Source organism: Oncorhynchus clarkii, unplaced genomic scaffold (genome assembly GCF_045791955.1).
Source record: "Oncorhynchus clarkii lewisi isolate Uvic-CL-2024 unplaced genomic scaffold, UVic_Ocla_1.0 unplaced_contig_3033_pilon_pilon, whole genome shotgun sequence".
Lineage (NCBI taxonomy): Eukaryota > Metazoa > Chordata > Actinopteri > Salmoniformes > Salmonidae > Oncorhynchus > Oncorhynchus clarkii.
The window spans coordinates 34826-51143 of record NW_027258360.1 but is presented as its reverse complement, the minus strand read 5'-3'; the positions used below and the strand labels follow the sequence as shown (position 1 = coordinate 51143).

The window sequence follows — 16318 nt, the reverse complement described above, 5'->3', positions numbered from 1 at the left end:
GAGTTGGCAACATAGTGTACAAGAGAAAGTAGGGTACTAAAAACACGGGAAGAGGGGAAGTTTCCTCAGTAGTTTTACCCACACACTGCTCCTGGTCAGGAGAAGGGCAGCTTTCCCAGTGGTTTTACCCACACACTGCTCCTGGTCAGGAGAAGGGCAGCTTTCCCAGTGGTTTTACCCACACACTACTCCTGGTCAGGAGAAGGGCAGCTTCCCCAGTGGTTTTACCCACACACTGCTCCTGGTCAGGAGAAGGGCAGCTTTCCCAGTGGTTTTACCCACACACTGCTCCTGGTCAGGAGAAGGGCAGCTTTCCCAGTGGTTTTACCCACACACTGCTCCTGGTCAGGAGAAGGGCAGCTTCCCCAGTGGTTTTACCCACACACCGCTCCTGGTCAGGAGAAGGGCAGCTTCCCCAGTGGTTTTACCCACACACTGCTTCTGGTCAGGAGAAGGGCAGCTTTCCCAGTGGTTTTACCCACACACTACTCCTGGTCAGGAGAAGGGCAGCTTTCCCAGTGGTTTTACCCACACACTACTCCTGGTCAGGAGAAGGGCAGCTTCCCCAGTGGTTTTACCCACACACTACTCCTGGTCAGGAGAAGGGCAGCTTCCCCAGTGGTTTTACCCACACACTGCTCCTGGTCAGGAGAAGGGCAGCTTCCCCAGTGGTTTTACCCACACACTGCTCCTGGTCAGGAGAAGGGCAGCTTCCCCAGTGGTTTTACCCACGTGAGAAGAAGAATGTGCCTAATTGGAAGCTAGAAAAAAATTAAGACTGTACTCACTGGTGTTCATCAGAACTCCAGTCTCGTCTTCTTCCTCCTCCTCCAATGTGACAGTAATCTCCCCCTCTTCCTTCATTTCAAAAAGTTGCTCCTCTTCTTTCAATGTGACAGTCACCTCCTCCTCCTCTTTCACTACAAACACGGCACCCTCCTCTTTCTGTTCATTCCCCTCCTCTTTCACTCTGAAAGCTTCTTCCTCTTCTTTCACTCTAACATCCTCTTCTTCTTTCAATGTTGATGCGTCCTCTTCCTTCACTGTAACGTCCTGTTCTTCTTTCACTGTGATAGCTTCCTCCACGTCCTCTTCTTTTACAGTAAATTCTTCTCCTTTCACGTAAATGTTCAGCCCTGGAGCTTCTTTCTCCGTCCAGCAGACCTCATTTTCTTTAGCAGAGGAAGAGTAGTTTAGTGAGCTCATGTTCGGGGACGTTAGCTAGCTAGCTATTTAGCATTAGCGACTAGCCTACTGCTGGGCTAATACCAAACCAGATAGCTGATAACGTAAATATGAACTTAAACGGAGTAACTAGTACATACATATACAGTGTGTTTAAAACACTGTGATTAATATACACTAAATTAGTCCAAAGAGCTTCAATTTATCATGTTTGCTAGCGAGTTACCGAGATGGTTGTTGAAGAAACCTCCCGTCCCGTCCACTAGATTTTACGTCACTCGAGAAACATCACCTGAAAAAAAATCACATCGCCATCTGCTGACTGGAGTTGGAAACGCAGTTTAACAAACAAAAATAATTCTGCAAACAACGTCAAAACAAATAATTGTAAAAACAACCAGACGTGTTTTCTCTGTAACTCTTACAGATAATAATTTTCTCTAGGTGGACGTAGAAGCTGAATGTATGGTGGCTAGTGGTGCGCGGGTCAGCTGATTGTTCACCCGCAATTGATAATCGCTCATCCGCAACCGCCCGACTACATGTGAAAAAAGTGAACATCTGAGGCACGTACACAACCCTAACCCGCTAATATTAGGAAATACGCCGTAGACTACAGTCAGATTTTTTTTTTAATTGACAGGGGGTACATTATTTTTGTTTGTTTGCCTGATTGATATTGTAATGAAACAGGCAGGGAGCAGGTCTCGAACCTTCGACCTTCTAGCCCGAAGTCCGGCGCGCTATCGAAGCTTGCTCGAACGGCGGTGTCAATTTCCGCGATTATAAACCCAGGGTCGTTACAATATGTTCCGGCTTACAATTCTCAACATTTTGGTAAGCTATTTATTAGGCTCGTCAACTTGTCTATAATTAGATACATCAAATCAAATACAATCACATACAGATATTTAGCAGATGCTATTGAAGGGTGTAGCGAAATGCTTGTGTTCCTAGCTCCAACAGTATAGTTGTATCTAACAATTCACACATCTAAAAGTAAAATAATAGAAATAAGAAATATATAAATATTAGGAAAAGCAATGTCAGAGTGGCATTGACTAAATACAGTAGAATAGAATACAGTATATACATATGAGATGAGTAATGCATTGACTAAATACAGTAGAATAGAATACAGTATATACATATGAGATGAGTATTTTTTTATTTCACCTTTATTTAACCAGGTAGGCTAGTTGAGAACACCTTTATTTAACCAGGTAGGCCAGTTGAGAACACCTTTATTTAACCAGGTAGGCTAGTTGAGAACACCTTTATTTAACCAGGTAGGCTAGTTGAGAACACCTTTATTTAACCAGGTAGGCCAGTTGAGAACACCTTTATTTAACCAGGTAGGCTAGTTGAGAACACCTTTATTTAACCAGGTAGGCAAGTTGAGAACAAGTTCTCCTTTACAACTGAGACCTGAAGAAAAGCAGCATGCAAACATTATTAGAAGTGGCTCGTGTTCCATTATTAGAAGTGACTTGTGTTCCATTATTAGAAGTGACTCGTGTTCCATTATTAGAAGTGGCTCGTGTTCCATTATTAGAAGTGGCCAGTGATTCCATGTCTATGTATATAGGGAAACAGTCTCTAAGGGTAGTCAGGTGGTAGCTGGCTAGTGATGGCTGTTTAACAGTCTGATGACCTTGAGATAGAAGTTGTTTAACAGTCTGATGACCTTGAGATAGAAGCTGTTTAACAGTCTGATGACCTTGAGATAGAAGCTGTTTAACAGTCTGATGACCTTGAGATATAAGCTGTTTAACAGTCTGATGACCTTGAGATAGAAGCTGTTTAACAGTCTGATGACCTTGAGATAGAAGCTGTTTTTCAGTCTCTCGGTCCAGCTTTGATGCACCTGTGCTGACCTCACCTTCTGGATGATAGCGGGGTGAACAGGCCGTGGCTCGGGTGATTGATGTCCTTGGTGATATTTTTGTCCTTCCTGTGACATCGGGTGCTGTAGGTGTTCTGGAGGGCAGGTAGTGTGCCCCCCGGAGATGTGTTGGGCAGACTGTACCACCCTCTGGAGAGCCCTGCAGTTGCGGGCGGTGCCGTTGCCGTACCAGATGGTGATGCAGCCCGACAGGATGCTCTCAATAGTGTATCTATAATAGTTTGTGAGGGTCTTAATGGCCAAGACACATTATTTCAGCCTCCTTCACCACACTGTCTGTCAGGATGGACCATTTCAGAGTGTCAGTGATGTGTACGCCGAGGAACTTGAAGCTTTCCACCTTCTCCGCTACTGTCCCGTCGATGTAGATAGCGGCATGCTCCCTCTGCTGTTTCCTGAAGTCCACGATCAGCTCCTTCATTTTGTTGACGTTGAGGGAGAGATGAATTTCCTTGCACCATTCTCACTTCCTCCCTGTAGGTTGTCTCGTCATTGTTGGTAATCAGGCCTACTGTTGTTGTGTCGTCTGCAAACGTGATGATACAGTTAGAGGTGTGCATGGCCACACATTCATCGGTGAACAGGGAGTACAGGAGAGGGCTGAGCATGCACCCTTGTGGGTCCCCTGTGTTGAGCATCAGCAAAGTGGAGTTATTTTCCCCTCAATCTACACACAATATCCCATATTGACAAAGCAAAAACAGGTTTATATACATTTTTGCAAATGTGTAAATAAAACCCCCCTGACATATCACATTTACATACGTATTCAGACCTTTTACTCAATACTTTGTTTGAGGCACCTTTGGGAGCAATTACAGCCTAGAGTTTTATTGGGTATGACGCTACAAGCTTGACACACCTGTATTTGTGGAGTTTCTCCCATTCTTCTCTGCAAAGCCTCTCAAGCTCTGTCAGGTTGGATGGGGAGCGTCCCTGCACAGCTATTTTCAGGTCTCTCCAGAGATGTTAGATCGGGTTCAAGTCTGGGCTCTGGCTGGGCCACTCAAGGACATTCGGAGACTTGTCCCGAAGCCACACCTGCGTTGTCTTGGCTGTGTACTTAGGGTCGTTGTCCTAAGCAATCAAGAAGCTTTCTGTACTTTTCTCCGTTCATCTTTCCCTCGATCCTGATCCTGGTTTCCCTGTCGCTGAAAAGCATCCCCACAGCATGATGCTGCCACCACCTTGCTTCACCGTAGGGATGGTTCCAGGTCTGATGCTTGGTATTCAGGCCAAAGAGTTCAATCTTGGTTTCATCAAATGTTATTGGTCACATACACATGGTTAGCAGATGTTATTACGAGTGTAGCGAAATGCTTGTGCTTCTAGTTCCGACAGTGCAGCAATATCTAACAAGTAATCTAACAATTCCACAACAACTACCCAATACACACAAATCTAAGTAATGGGAGTAAAAATATATCCATATAAATATATGGATGAGCAATGAGCGAGCAACATAGGCAAGATGCAATAGATGGTATAATATACAGTTGAAGCCGACTTCAAGTTTACATACTTATGTTGGAGTCATTAAAACTCGTTTTTCAACCACTCCACCAATTTCTTGTTCACAAACTATAGTTTTGGCAAGTCGGTTAGGACATATACTTTGTGAATGACACAAGTAATTTTTCCAACAATTGTTTACAGACAGATTATTTCACTGTATCACAATTCCAGTGGGTCAGAAGTTTACATACACTAAGTTGACTGTGCCTTTAAACAGCGTAGAAAATTCCAGAAAATTATGTCATGGTTTTAGAAGCTTTTGATAGGCTAATTGACATCATTTGAGTCAATTGGAGGGGAACCTGTGGATGTATTTCAAGGCCTAACTTCAAACTCAGTGCCTCTTTGCTTGACATCATGGGAAAAATCAAAAGAAATCAGCCAAGACCTCAGATTTTTTTTTGTAGACCTCCAGAAGTCTGGTTCATTTCCAAACGCCTGAAGGTACCACGTTCATCTGCACAAACAATAGTACACAAGTATAAACACCATGGGACCACGCAGCCGTCATACCGCTCAGGAAGGAGACACGTTCTGTCTCCTAGAGATGAACGTACTTTGGTGCAAAGAGTGCAAATCAATCCCAGAACAGCAGCAAAGGACCTTGTGAAGATACTGGAGGAAACAGGTATAAAAGTATCTACAGTGGGGCAAAAAAGTATTTGAGTCCCTGGCGGCGTAGTGTGTTACTGATGGTAGGCTTTGTTACTTTGGTCCCAGCTCTCTGCAGGTCATTCACTAGGTCCCCCCGTGTGGTTTTGGGATTTTTGCTCACCGTTCTTGTGATCATTTTGACCCCACGGGGTGAGATCTTGCATGGAGCCCCAGATCAAGGGAGATTATCCGTGGTCTTGTATGTCTTCCATTTCCTAATAATTGCTCCCACAGTTGATTTATTCAAACCAAGCTGCTTACCTATTGCAGATTCAGTCTTCCCAGCCTGGTGCAGGTCTACAATTTTGTTTCTGGTGTCCTTTGACAGCTCTTTGGTCTTGGCCATAGTGGAGTTTGGAGTGTGACTGTTTGAGGATGTGGACAGGTGTCTTTTATACTGATAACAAGTTCAAACAGGTGCCATTAATACAGGTAACGAGTGGAGGACAGAGGAGCCTCTTAAAGACAAAGTTACAGGTCTGTGAGAGCCAAAAATCTTGCTTGTTTGTAGGTGACCAAATACTTATTTTCCACCATAATTTGCAAATAAATAAATTAAAAATCCTACAATGTGATTAATGGATTTTTTTTCTAATTTTGTCTGTCATAGTTGAAGTATACCTATGATGAAAATTACTGGCCTCTCTCATCTGTTTAAGTGGGAGAACTTGCACAATTGGTGGCTGACTAAATACTTTTTTGCCCCACTGTATATCCACAGTAAAACGAGTCCTATATCGACATGACCTGAAGCCACTGCTCCAAAACCGCCATAAAAAAGCCAGACTACAGTTTGCAATTGCACATGGGGACAAAGATCGTACTTTTTTTGAGAAATGTCCTCTGGTCTGATGAAACAAAAACAGAACTGTTTGGCCATAATGACCATCGTTATCTTTGGAGGAAAAAGGAGGATGCTTGCAAGCCGAAGAACACCATCCCAACCGTGAAGCACGGGGGTGGCAGCATCATGTTGTGTGGGTGCTTTGAAGCAGGAGGGGCTGGTGCGCGTCACAAAATAGATGGCATAATGAACTAGGAAAATTATGTAGATATATTGAAGCAACATCTCAAGACATCAGTCAGGAAGTTAAAGCTTGGTCGCAAATGGGTCTTCCAAATGGACAAAGACCCCAGCATACCTCCAAAGTTTGGGCAAAATGGCTTAAGGACAACAAAGTCAAGGTATTGGAGTGGCCATCACAAAGCCCTGACCTCAGTCCTATAGAACATTTGTGGGCAGAACTGAAAAAACATGTGCGAGCAAGGAGGCTTACAAACCTGACTCAGTTACACCAGCTCTGTCAGGAGGAATGGGCCAAAATTCACCCAACTTATTGTGGGAAGCTTGTGGAAGGCTACCCAAAATGTTTGACCCAAGTTAAACAAATTTAAAGGCAATGCTACCAAATACTAATTGAAGGTATGTAAACTTCTGACCCACTGGGAATGTGATGAAATAAATAAAAGCTGAAATAAATCATTCTCTCTACTATTATTCTGACATTTCACATTCTTATAATAAAGAGGTGATCCTAACTGACCTAAAACAGGGAATTTTCACTAGGATTAAATGTCAGGAATTGTGAAAAACTGAGTTTAAATGTATTTGGCTTAGGTATATGTAAACTTCTAACTTCAACTGTCCATATGGGATGAGTAATGCAAGATATGTAAACATTAAAGTGACTAGTGATCCATTTATTAAACCTGACAATGATTTAGTCTGCAGCCTCTTATTTGTTTATTTTATTTCACCTTTATTTAACCGGGTAGGCTAGTTGAGAACAAGTTCTCATTTACAACTGCGACCTGGCCAAGATAAAGCAAAGCAGTGCCACAAAAACAACAACACAGAGTTACACATGGGATAAACACACATACAGTTAATAACACAATAGAAACATTTATATACAGTGTGTGCAAATGAGGAAAGATAAGGTGGTGGTGAAATAATTACAAATAATCTCTGTTAGTGATGGCTGTTTAACGGTCTCATGGCCTTGAGATGGCCTTTAATGACCTTGAGATGGTCTCCTGGCCTTTAATGCACCTTGTACTGACCTTGTCTTCTGGATGGTAGTGATTCAGAGAATCTTGTTTCTCATGGTCATAGTCCTTTTGGCAAATTCCAAGCGGGCTGTCATGTGCCTTTTACTGAGGAGTGGCTTCCGTCTGGCCACTCTACCATAAAGGCCTGACTGGTGGAGTGTTGCAGAGATGGTTGTCCTTCTGGAAGGTTCTCCCATCTCCACAGAAGAACTCTGGAGCTCTGTCAGAGTGACCATCGGATTATCAGTCACCTCTCAGACCAAGGCCCTTCTCCCCCGATTGCTCAGTTTGGCCGGGCGGCCAGCTCTAGGATGAGTCTTGGTTCCAAACTTATTCCATTTAAGAATGATGGAGGCCACTGTGTTCTTGGGGACCTTCAATGCTTTAGAATTTTTTTGGTACCTTTCCCCAGATCTGTGCCTCGACACAATCCTGTCTCGGAGCTCTATAGACAACTCCTTTGACCTCATGGCTTGGTTTTTACTCTGACATGCACTATCAGCTGTGGGACCTTATATAGATAGGTGTGTCCCTTTCCAAATCATGTCCAATCAAATTGAATTTGCCACAGGTGGACTCCAATCAAGTTGTAGAAACATCAAGGATGATCAATGGAAACAGGACGCACCTGAGCTCAATTTCGAGTCTCATAGCAAAGGGTCTGAATACTTATGTAAATAAGGTATTTCTGTTTTTATTTTTAATACAGTTGCAAACCTGTCTAAAAACTTGTTTTGGCTTTGTCATTATAGGGTATTGTGATGTCATTATGGGGTATTGTGATGTCATTATGGGGTATTGTGTGTAGATTGATGAGGAAAACATTTATTTAATCCATTTTAGAATAAGGCTGTAATGTAACAAAATGTGGAAAACGTCAAGGGGTCGGAATACTTTCCGAACGCACCATATAAACAAAAGTTGTAGTGTATTTGGCCAGAACTGTATATCATTTAATTTAAAGTTTGAAAATGGATGTGGCAATCACAGATTGCCCCTTTAAAGCCACACTCTGATGTGAACATAATAATCCCTTAAAGTCACACTCTGTAAAGCACAAATGTCAGTGAGCCACCAACACAAATATAAACAATGGAGAAAATACTATATAGCACACGATTATGTGTAGTGCTGGAATGACGCAGATACAAAAACACACAGAAAACACAGAGTTTGAAAATTATAATGTAATCAGTATCTACATTCAAACTCACATACTCCATCTTCAATTCAGGTGTTTAAATAAAAAACAAAATGTATTTTGGAAAGTGCTTTATACAATTTGATCTCAAGTGCCATAAACAAAGGCAATATTTCTCAGTCAAAAATATGAGACAAGTGTGGGAGCAGTATGTGTGTTCTCTCATGAACTTTAAGTCCATTTGATGTTTTATATTCTTTTCCACACTGGGAGCAGTGGTATGGCCTCTCCCCTGTGTGTGTTACCTCATGGTCTTTCAGGTGCCTTAACTGGGTAAATATGTTTCCACACTGGGAGCATTAATAACGTTTATCTCCGCTGTGGATTCTCTCATGCTTTTTCAATTGCTGAAACCAGGTAAATTTCATTCCACAGTAGGAGCAGTGAAAAGGCTTCTCTTGTGTATGTCTTTTCTCATGCCTTTTCAGGTACTGTAAATTCCTAAAACTCTTTTCTACAGAATGTGTTTGCTCATGGTTTTTAAGGGACCCTAATGTGGTTAAACGCTTTCCACACTGGTAGCAGTGGTAAGGCTTCTCTCATGTGTTTGTGTCATGTGATTTCAGGTCTGATCACTGGGGAAACTATTTTCAAATTGGGAGCAGTGGTAGGGGTTCTCTCCGGTATGTTTTCGTACATGATCTTTCAGGGTCCCGGAAGTAGTAAATCTCTTTTCACATTGAGATCAATGTTAAGGCTTTTCTCCTGTGTGTATTTTCTCATGCTTTTTCCATTGCCCTGACCAGCGAAAACCCTTTCCACACTGGGAGCATTGGTAGGGCTTCTCTCCTGTGTGTATTCTTTTATGAGTTTGCAGATGCCCTAACTGAGAAAATCTCGTTCCACACAGGGAGCATTGATAGGGCTTCTCTCCTGTGTGTGTCCTCTCATGTGATTTCATATTTCTGTATGCGGAAAATCTTTTTCCACACTGGGAGCACTGGTAGGGCTTCTCTCCTGTGTGTATTCTATTATGAGTTTGCAGATGCCCTAACTGAGAAAACCTCGTTTCACACTGGGAGCATTGATAGGGCTTTTCTCCTGTGTGTGTCCTCTCATGTGATTTCATATCCCTGGATGCAGAAAATCTTTTTCCACACTGGGAGCACTGGTAGGGCTTCTCTCCTGTGTGTATTCTTTCATGTGATTTCAGGCTTCCTAACCTAGAAAAACTCTTTCCACACTGGGAGCAGTGGTGTCGTCTTGCTGGTTTAGACGTCTCTGGGTCTGGTTCCCCTGAAGGACTCTTCCCGCTGTCAGTGTGAGAGTCTAGTCTCTCTCCTGCCAAAAACAGACAGTATTTAGTAAACAGAGAGACCTGGGCCCATATTCACAAGAGCGTCTCATAGTAGGAATGCTGATCTGTCCATACAATCTCATTCATTGTTATATTAAAGTGAATAGTGACAATGGTTCAGCACGCTTTGTGGATACGAACCCTGAATAAAACCTCCACATTATCAAACTGTCTTCTCTGAGGTTTAATCCAGACTAGGTCCCTCAATAACCTGAGGTTATTAAAAAAAAAAGTTTTAATCCAGAATAATCAAATGAGCAATATGATTCTGCATGGTCAGATCAGTCGGTCTTACCTTATAGCTAAAATATGAAGGACCTAACAACACCATTGAGACTTTGAAAACAAATTACGCAAAGCTTCAATCCTGTTTGTAAAATATCAAATAATGAAATTAGCAGCGGTACAGACACATCACTAGACCGGCACATTCCTCACTCGCTAGACGGGAAGTTAAAGAGCCAGATTCACAATTAAAGGGCCAGATTCACAATTAAAGGGGAATTACACTCAAAAATAAATGTCTTCTCCCCCTCCCCCAAAAAAGTATTCTAATGTGATGGAACTATTGACAGACTCATTGCGGTCACGACAACGTCGAAAAATATTCCAAATTAGATCCATAATATCAATTCGATAATATATCAATCGGGTCAGTTGGCTTCTTAGTAGGAGCGAGAGAAACAATGGCCGCATTTGACTATTACGCACATATCACTCTGAGAGCCACCAGCTGACCACTGATGCAATGTTGTCGCTCACGCTCATTTTTCAAAATAAAAGCCTGAAACTATGTCTTGTGACACTAGACACATTAGGGAAGCCATAGAAAAAGGAATCTGGTTGATATCCCTTTCACTGCTCAATAGGGACGCATAGGAACGCAGAGGTTTCTAAATAAGAGTCACTTCCTGATTGGATTTTTCTCAGGCTTTCGCCTGCAATATCAGTTCTGTTATATTCACAGACCATATTTTTACGGTTTTGGAAACTTGAGTGTTTTCTATCATAAACTGTAAATTATATGCATATTCTATTATCTGGTCCTGAAAAATAGCCCGTTTACTTTGGGAACGTTATTTTTCCAAAAATGAAAATAGTGCCCCCTAGTTCCAAGAGGTTAACAATTGTAATTTTGAGAGTAAAAAAATAAAAAAATAAACTAACCCTAAAATAAAACAGAAAACATTATTTAGGAAAATAGAAAACAGAAACCATTGTTATATAATTATTATTTTACCAGGTATATTGACAGAAAGCAGTGTACAATATAAAGTTGTACGCTAAGGACCAGGGGAAGAGTTGACGATCATAGTTCACTACTTTCTCTTGTACGCTAAGGACTTGGGGAAGAGTTGACAACATAGTGTACTACTTTCTCTTGTACGCTAAGGACTTGGGGAAGAGTTAACAACAGAGTACAAGAGAAAGTAGTACACTATGTTATCAACTCTTCCCCAGGTCCTTAGTGTACAACAGAAAGTAGTGCACTATGTTGTCAACTCTTCCCCAGAGAAAGTAGTGCACTATGTTGTCAACTCTTCCCCAGAGAAAGTAGTGCACTAAGGGGGAGACTTGCAGGGGAGAGGAGCAGTGGCGTGTATTAAAAAAATACATTTGACAATGAAAAAAAAAAATATATATATATTTCGTCCCTCTGTGTTTCATCATTTTCTTTCACTTCGCAAGAGACTGAATGTATCTCACAGGAGAACGCATCCGAGGGAAACAGCGCCCCTCTGTCTCTGTATGTGTAGGCCATCTATCTGATGCTGTCTGGTCAAAAAGAGTACGACATTGTTGCCGCTCCGTAGCATAAAATGCAAGTGAAGCCAGCGAGCATTTGGTCACCCTTGATAAAAAGAGTATCAAATAATAGAAAATCAGCATTGAGCTGAACTGAGTTCAACTGCTCCTGGCACCCAACCAAAAACAAGTGTCAAGTGGAGCCAGTTTGGATTTGGCATCACACCTATCAAATCGCATCAAGAGTATATGTCATTAACAGACAACATTAATTTTTTGCATCTCGTTGTGTTCTTGTCCTCCAGTCAGTGGCTGGCAAGCTAGCAAAAAAATGGTCCCTTTCCTAAATTAGCTATGGATGGAGATAGGGATTTGTCCTTGTGGTTTTACTTAAATTCTCCGTACTGGCCAATGATTATAACGTTTATTCTGATCCAACTATTCATTCAAACATTGTGCCCCCTGGCACAAGGTTTGTAGCTAGATGTAGAAGGCTAATGTTAACTAGCTACTGTTGCCCATGAATGAAGTTAGGCTAGCGAGAAAACATTTTAGACAGGTAACCTAGGACAACCAAAAATACAAATGTGTATTGTATTACAGAGTGCTAGATGATTTAGTCTACATGAAAAGAGGAGGATGGCATTTGTGTTTCTCTACAAGTAGGGTGAGTCAACATGTTGTTCCTACTTGAACGAACGCCAACCCTGATGTCCTTGCCGTGTCTGAATCCTGGCTTAGGAAGGCCACCAAGAATTCTGAGATTTCCATCACCAACTACAACATTTTCCATCAAGATAGAACTGCCAAAGGGGGAGGAGTTGCAATCTACTGCAGAGATAGCCTGCAAAGTTCTGTCATACTTTCCAGGTCTATGCCCAAACAGTTCGAGCTTCTAATTTTAAAAATGAATATCTCCAGAGATAAGCCACGAACAGACAGAGCTGAAAAATCCCTGCTTGACATGTATGAGGAAATCCTAGTTGAGAATTAAACGACTGAACAAATTAACAACGAAACAGCACAGCAAGTAAGTGAAATAATTAGGTTTTGATTTTTTTACTGGTAAAGGGGACATACGTAAATGCCAACAAAATAACTTTTTGTGTCAGTGTGTGTGTGTTTCACCTATTTAACTGTACTAGAACGCTTAAAAGGCAGATACAATTTTAAATATCACTTATCGGTATCAGGTTTTTTGGCAAGGAAAATATTGGATATCGGTATCAAACAAAAATTTTTTACCCATGCACCACTCCTAGACAGGAGAAGGGCAGCTTCCCCAGTGGTTTTACCCACATGAGAAGAAGAATGTGCCTAATTGAAAGCTAGAAACAAAAAAAATGAGTAGCTCGTTACATGTGTAATTTCACGCTAGAAAAGGTTGGAGACCCCTGATCTAACGTGAAAACACATTTACGGTGGTAACTGTAGAACATCAGTAGAATGTGCATTTAAAACCACACATTGGTTCAACAACAGACAGTACTCACTGGTGTTCATCAGATCTCCGGTCTCCTCCTCCTCCAATGTGACAGTAATCTCCCCCTCCTCCTTCATTTCAAAAAGTTCCTCCTCTTCGTTCAATGTGACAGTCACCTCCTCCTCCTCCTCTTTCTGTTCATCCCCCTCCTCTTTCACTCTGAAAGCTTCTTCCTCTTCTTTCACTGTAACATCCTCTTCTTCTTTCAATGTTGATGCGTCCTCTTCCTTCACTGTAACGTCCTGTTCTTCTTCTTTCACTGTGATAGCTTCCTCCAATTCCTCTTCTTTTACAGTAAATTCTTCTCCTTTCACGTAAATGTTCAGCCCTGGAGCTTCTTTCTCCGTCCAGCAGACCTCATTTTCTTTAGCAGAGGAAGAGTACTTTAGTGAGCTCATGTTCGGGGACGTTAGCTAGCTAGCTAGCTAGCTATTTAGCATTAGCGACTAGCCTAGTGCTGGGCTAACTTAATACCAAACCAGATAGCTGATAACGTAAATATGAAATTAAATTGATTAACTAGTAAATAAATATACAGTGTGTTTAAAACACCAAGGTTCATATAAAAATGGTATTAAGAGCTTCAATGTTTCGGTTGTATGTTTGCTAGCAAGTTACAGAGGTTGTTGAAGAAGAATCCCGTCCACTAGAATATACGTCACGCAAGAAGCATTACCTTAAAGACTCACATCGCCATCTGTTGACTGGAGTAACGCAGATTGCCCAAGAAGACTAAATAAACCCTTGCTCACCAGAATAATGTCATACATCGACAATGCTTCAAACAAGTTGACGTCGGTAAAATTCTCTGTCATCTCCGCTTCTTTCGCAGATCAAAGACGTTTAGAGACTTGAGAGAATATACACAAAAAAAAGTAACGATTTTCTGTGCAACATTTCCAAATGTCATCAGTTTGGCCGGGTTTAAGGAAACAGAAAGCTGTGAAAACGACCGAACATGTTTCTGATAAGATTACAGTTCGGCTGGGATGCATATTTTATGTGGTTGAAATACTATCAGCTTTTATGATGCTGATAAAGACAGCACCTCTACATATGGTATCTAACTGCTCATTCGCAATCTCTCAAGATGCTGAAAGAAAGAAATCATATTCCCCCCCCCTCCCCCTGTTCCAGATTGAGAATTTAGCCTATATTTGGTGTATAATTTTACTGCACAACATGCTTAATTCTGCAGGAGCTAATATTAAGGCTGTGTGAGAGGTTATAGACCTACAATCAGTGTCTGAACAGAAGGCTACAGTTCCCTTAATGTGCCATAGCCCTATTTGAAGCCCCCATCTTGTGACTGTCGAATTTGTATATGACCTCACAATCACCACACTGCTATCATCCTCTTTTATCACTGCACCCAGTCTGGTCATAGACTAAACGTAACATAATTTATGTAAATCTGAGACTATCAAATTTGGTCTTATAACACGAATGTTCGAATATCATCATGGACTACTTTAGAATTTAGACGTAACAATAGTACATATCAACAGTACATCCGACTCATCAAATTATTTATTTAACCTTTATTTAACAAGGCAAGTCAGTTAAGAACAAATTCTTATTTACGATGACGGCCTACCAAAAGGCAAAAGACAAAATGCATCCTGCGGGGATGGTAGCAGCATAACATGGTACAAAGATTATTGAGCAGAGACAACAGCAAGGAGTCAAAGGAGCACATAGTATCTGATACTTTAGTGTGTATGTACTGTGTGTACTGCTGTACTCCAACTGTCAGTAAGAGTGACCATAATTGAGTCTTTTTATTATTATTTTTATTATTTGACCATTATTTAACTAGGCAAGTCAGTTAAGAACAAATTCTTATTTTCAATGACAGTCTAGGAACAGTGGCCTTGTTCAGGGGCAGAACAACAGATTTGTATCTCGTCAGCTCAGGGATTTGAACTGGCAACCTTTCGGTTACTAGCCCAACGCTCTAACCACTAGGCTACGCTGAGTATTTCTTCTTCTTTTGGCTCTATACTCCAACAAAGTTTACATTTGAAATCAAACAATGACTATGAAAGTGCAGATTGTCACCTTTAATTTGAAGGAAGAGGTTATCACAAGATTGAACGCGGAGGACGAAGAGAAAGGAGAGGATGCTGTTTCCGTAGTGAAAGAGGAGGAGATGACTGTCACAGCGAAAGTAGAGGAGGAACCTATCCGTGTGAAAGAGGAGGAGATGACTGTCACAGTGAAAGTAGAGGAGGAACCTATCCGTGTGAAAGAGGAGGAGATGACTGTCACAGTGAAAGTAGAGGAGGAACCTATCCGTGTGAAATAGGGGGAGGATGTTTCAGTGAAGGAAGAAGATGTTTTTGGAGTGAAAGAGGAAGGGGAGGAAGAAACAGAAGAGATGACCGTCACAGTGAAACAGAAGAGATGACCGTCACAGTGAAACAGAAGAGATGACCGTCACAGTGAAACAGAAGAGATGACCGTCACAGTGAAAGAGAAGAGATGACCGTCACAGTGAAACAGACGAGATGACCGTCACAGTGAAAGAGGAGAAGAAGGATGAGGAGACTGGAGATCTGATTAACACCAGTGAGTACTGTCTTAAAAACAGGGGCACAAACTCTGCAGTTGTTGAACCAATGTGGGGTTTTAAAGGGGCATTCTACTCAAGTTATACACATAAATAATGTACTGTAGTAATTGTAAAAGCTACAAAGACTGGGGGCAACAAACACAATGTTAACAATGGATCAAAGGCTTTCCATTAGGCTATATTTTTCACTTGTAAACATCTCAATATCTTTCTGTCGTGCTTTGCTCAGTCTCAATACTCGACATCCCATAAGAACAGAGTTCTTATTTTTTTAAACAAGAGCAAGTGTCAATCACATCCCACCGAATGACTACAGGTTTTTCTCTCCTGCCTTGTACTTGTTTGATGAATGAAGGTCACTGATTAGTAAGGAATTCCCCTCACCTGGTTGTCTAGGTCACTGATTAGTAAGGAATTCCCCTCACCTGGTTGTCTAGGGCACTGATTAGTAAGGAACTCCCCTCACCTGGTTGTCTAGGTCACTGATTAGTAAGCAACTCCCCTCACCTGGTTGTCTAGGTCACTGACGAGTAAGGAACTCCCCCACCTGGTTGTCTAGGTCACTGATTAGTAAGGAATTCTCCTCTCACTTGGTTGTCTAGGTCACTGACGAGTAAGGAACTCCCCCACCTGGTTGTCTAGGGCACTGATTAGTAAGCAACTCCCCTCACTTGGTTGTCTAGGTCACTGACGAGTAAGGAACT

The 16318-nt window shown here is 41.7% G+C and overlaps 1 protein-coding gene across 1 annotated transcript in view; it reads right to left on the bottom strand.

The window, feature by feature from the left end:
• The window catches only part of LOC139396802 (uncharacterized), a 59452-nt gene that overhangs the window by 30687 nt on the left and 12447 nt on the right, over nt 1–16318 (bottom strand). Inside the window, 3 exon segments of the mRNA XM_071143720.1 lie at nt 8680–8967; nt 9090–9794; nt 13050–13450. Coding sequence (XP_070999821.1) covers nt 8680–8967; nt 9090–9794; nt 13050–13450 — 1394 coding nt within the window.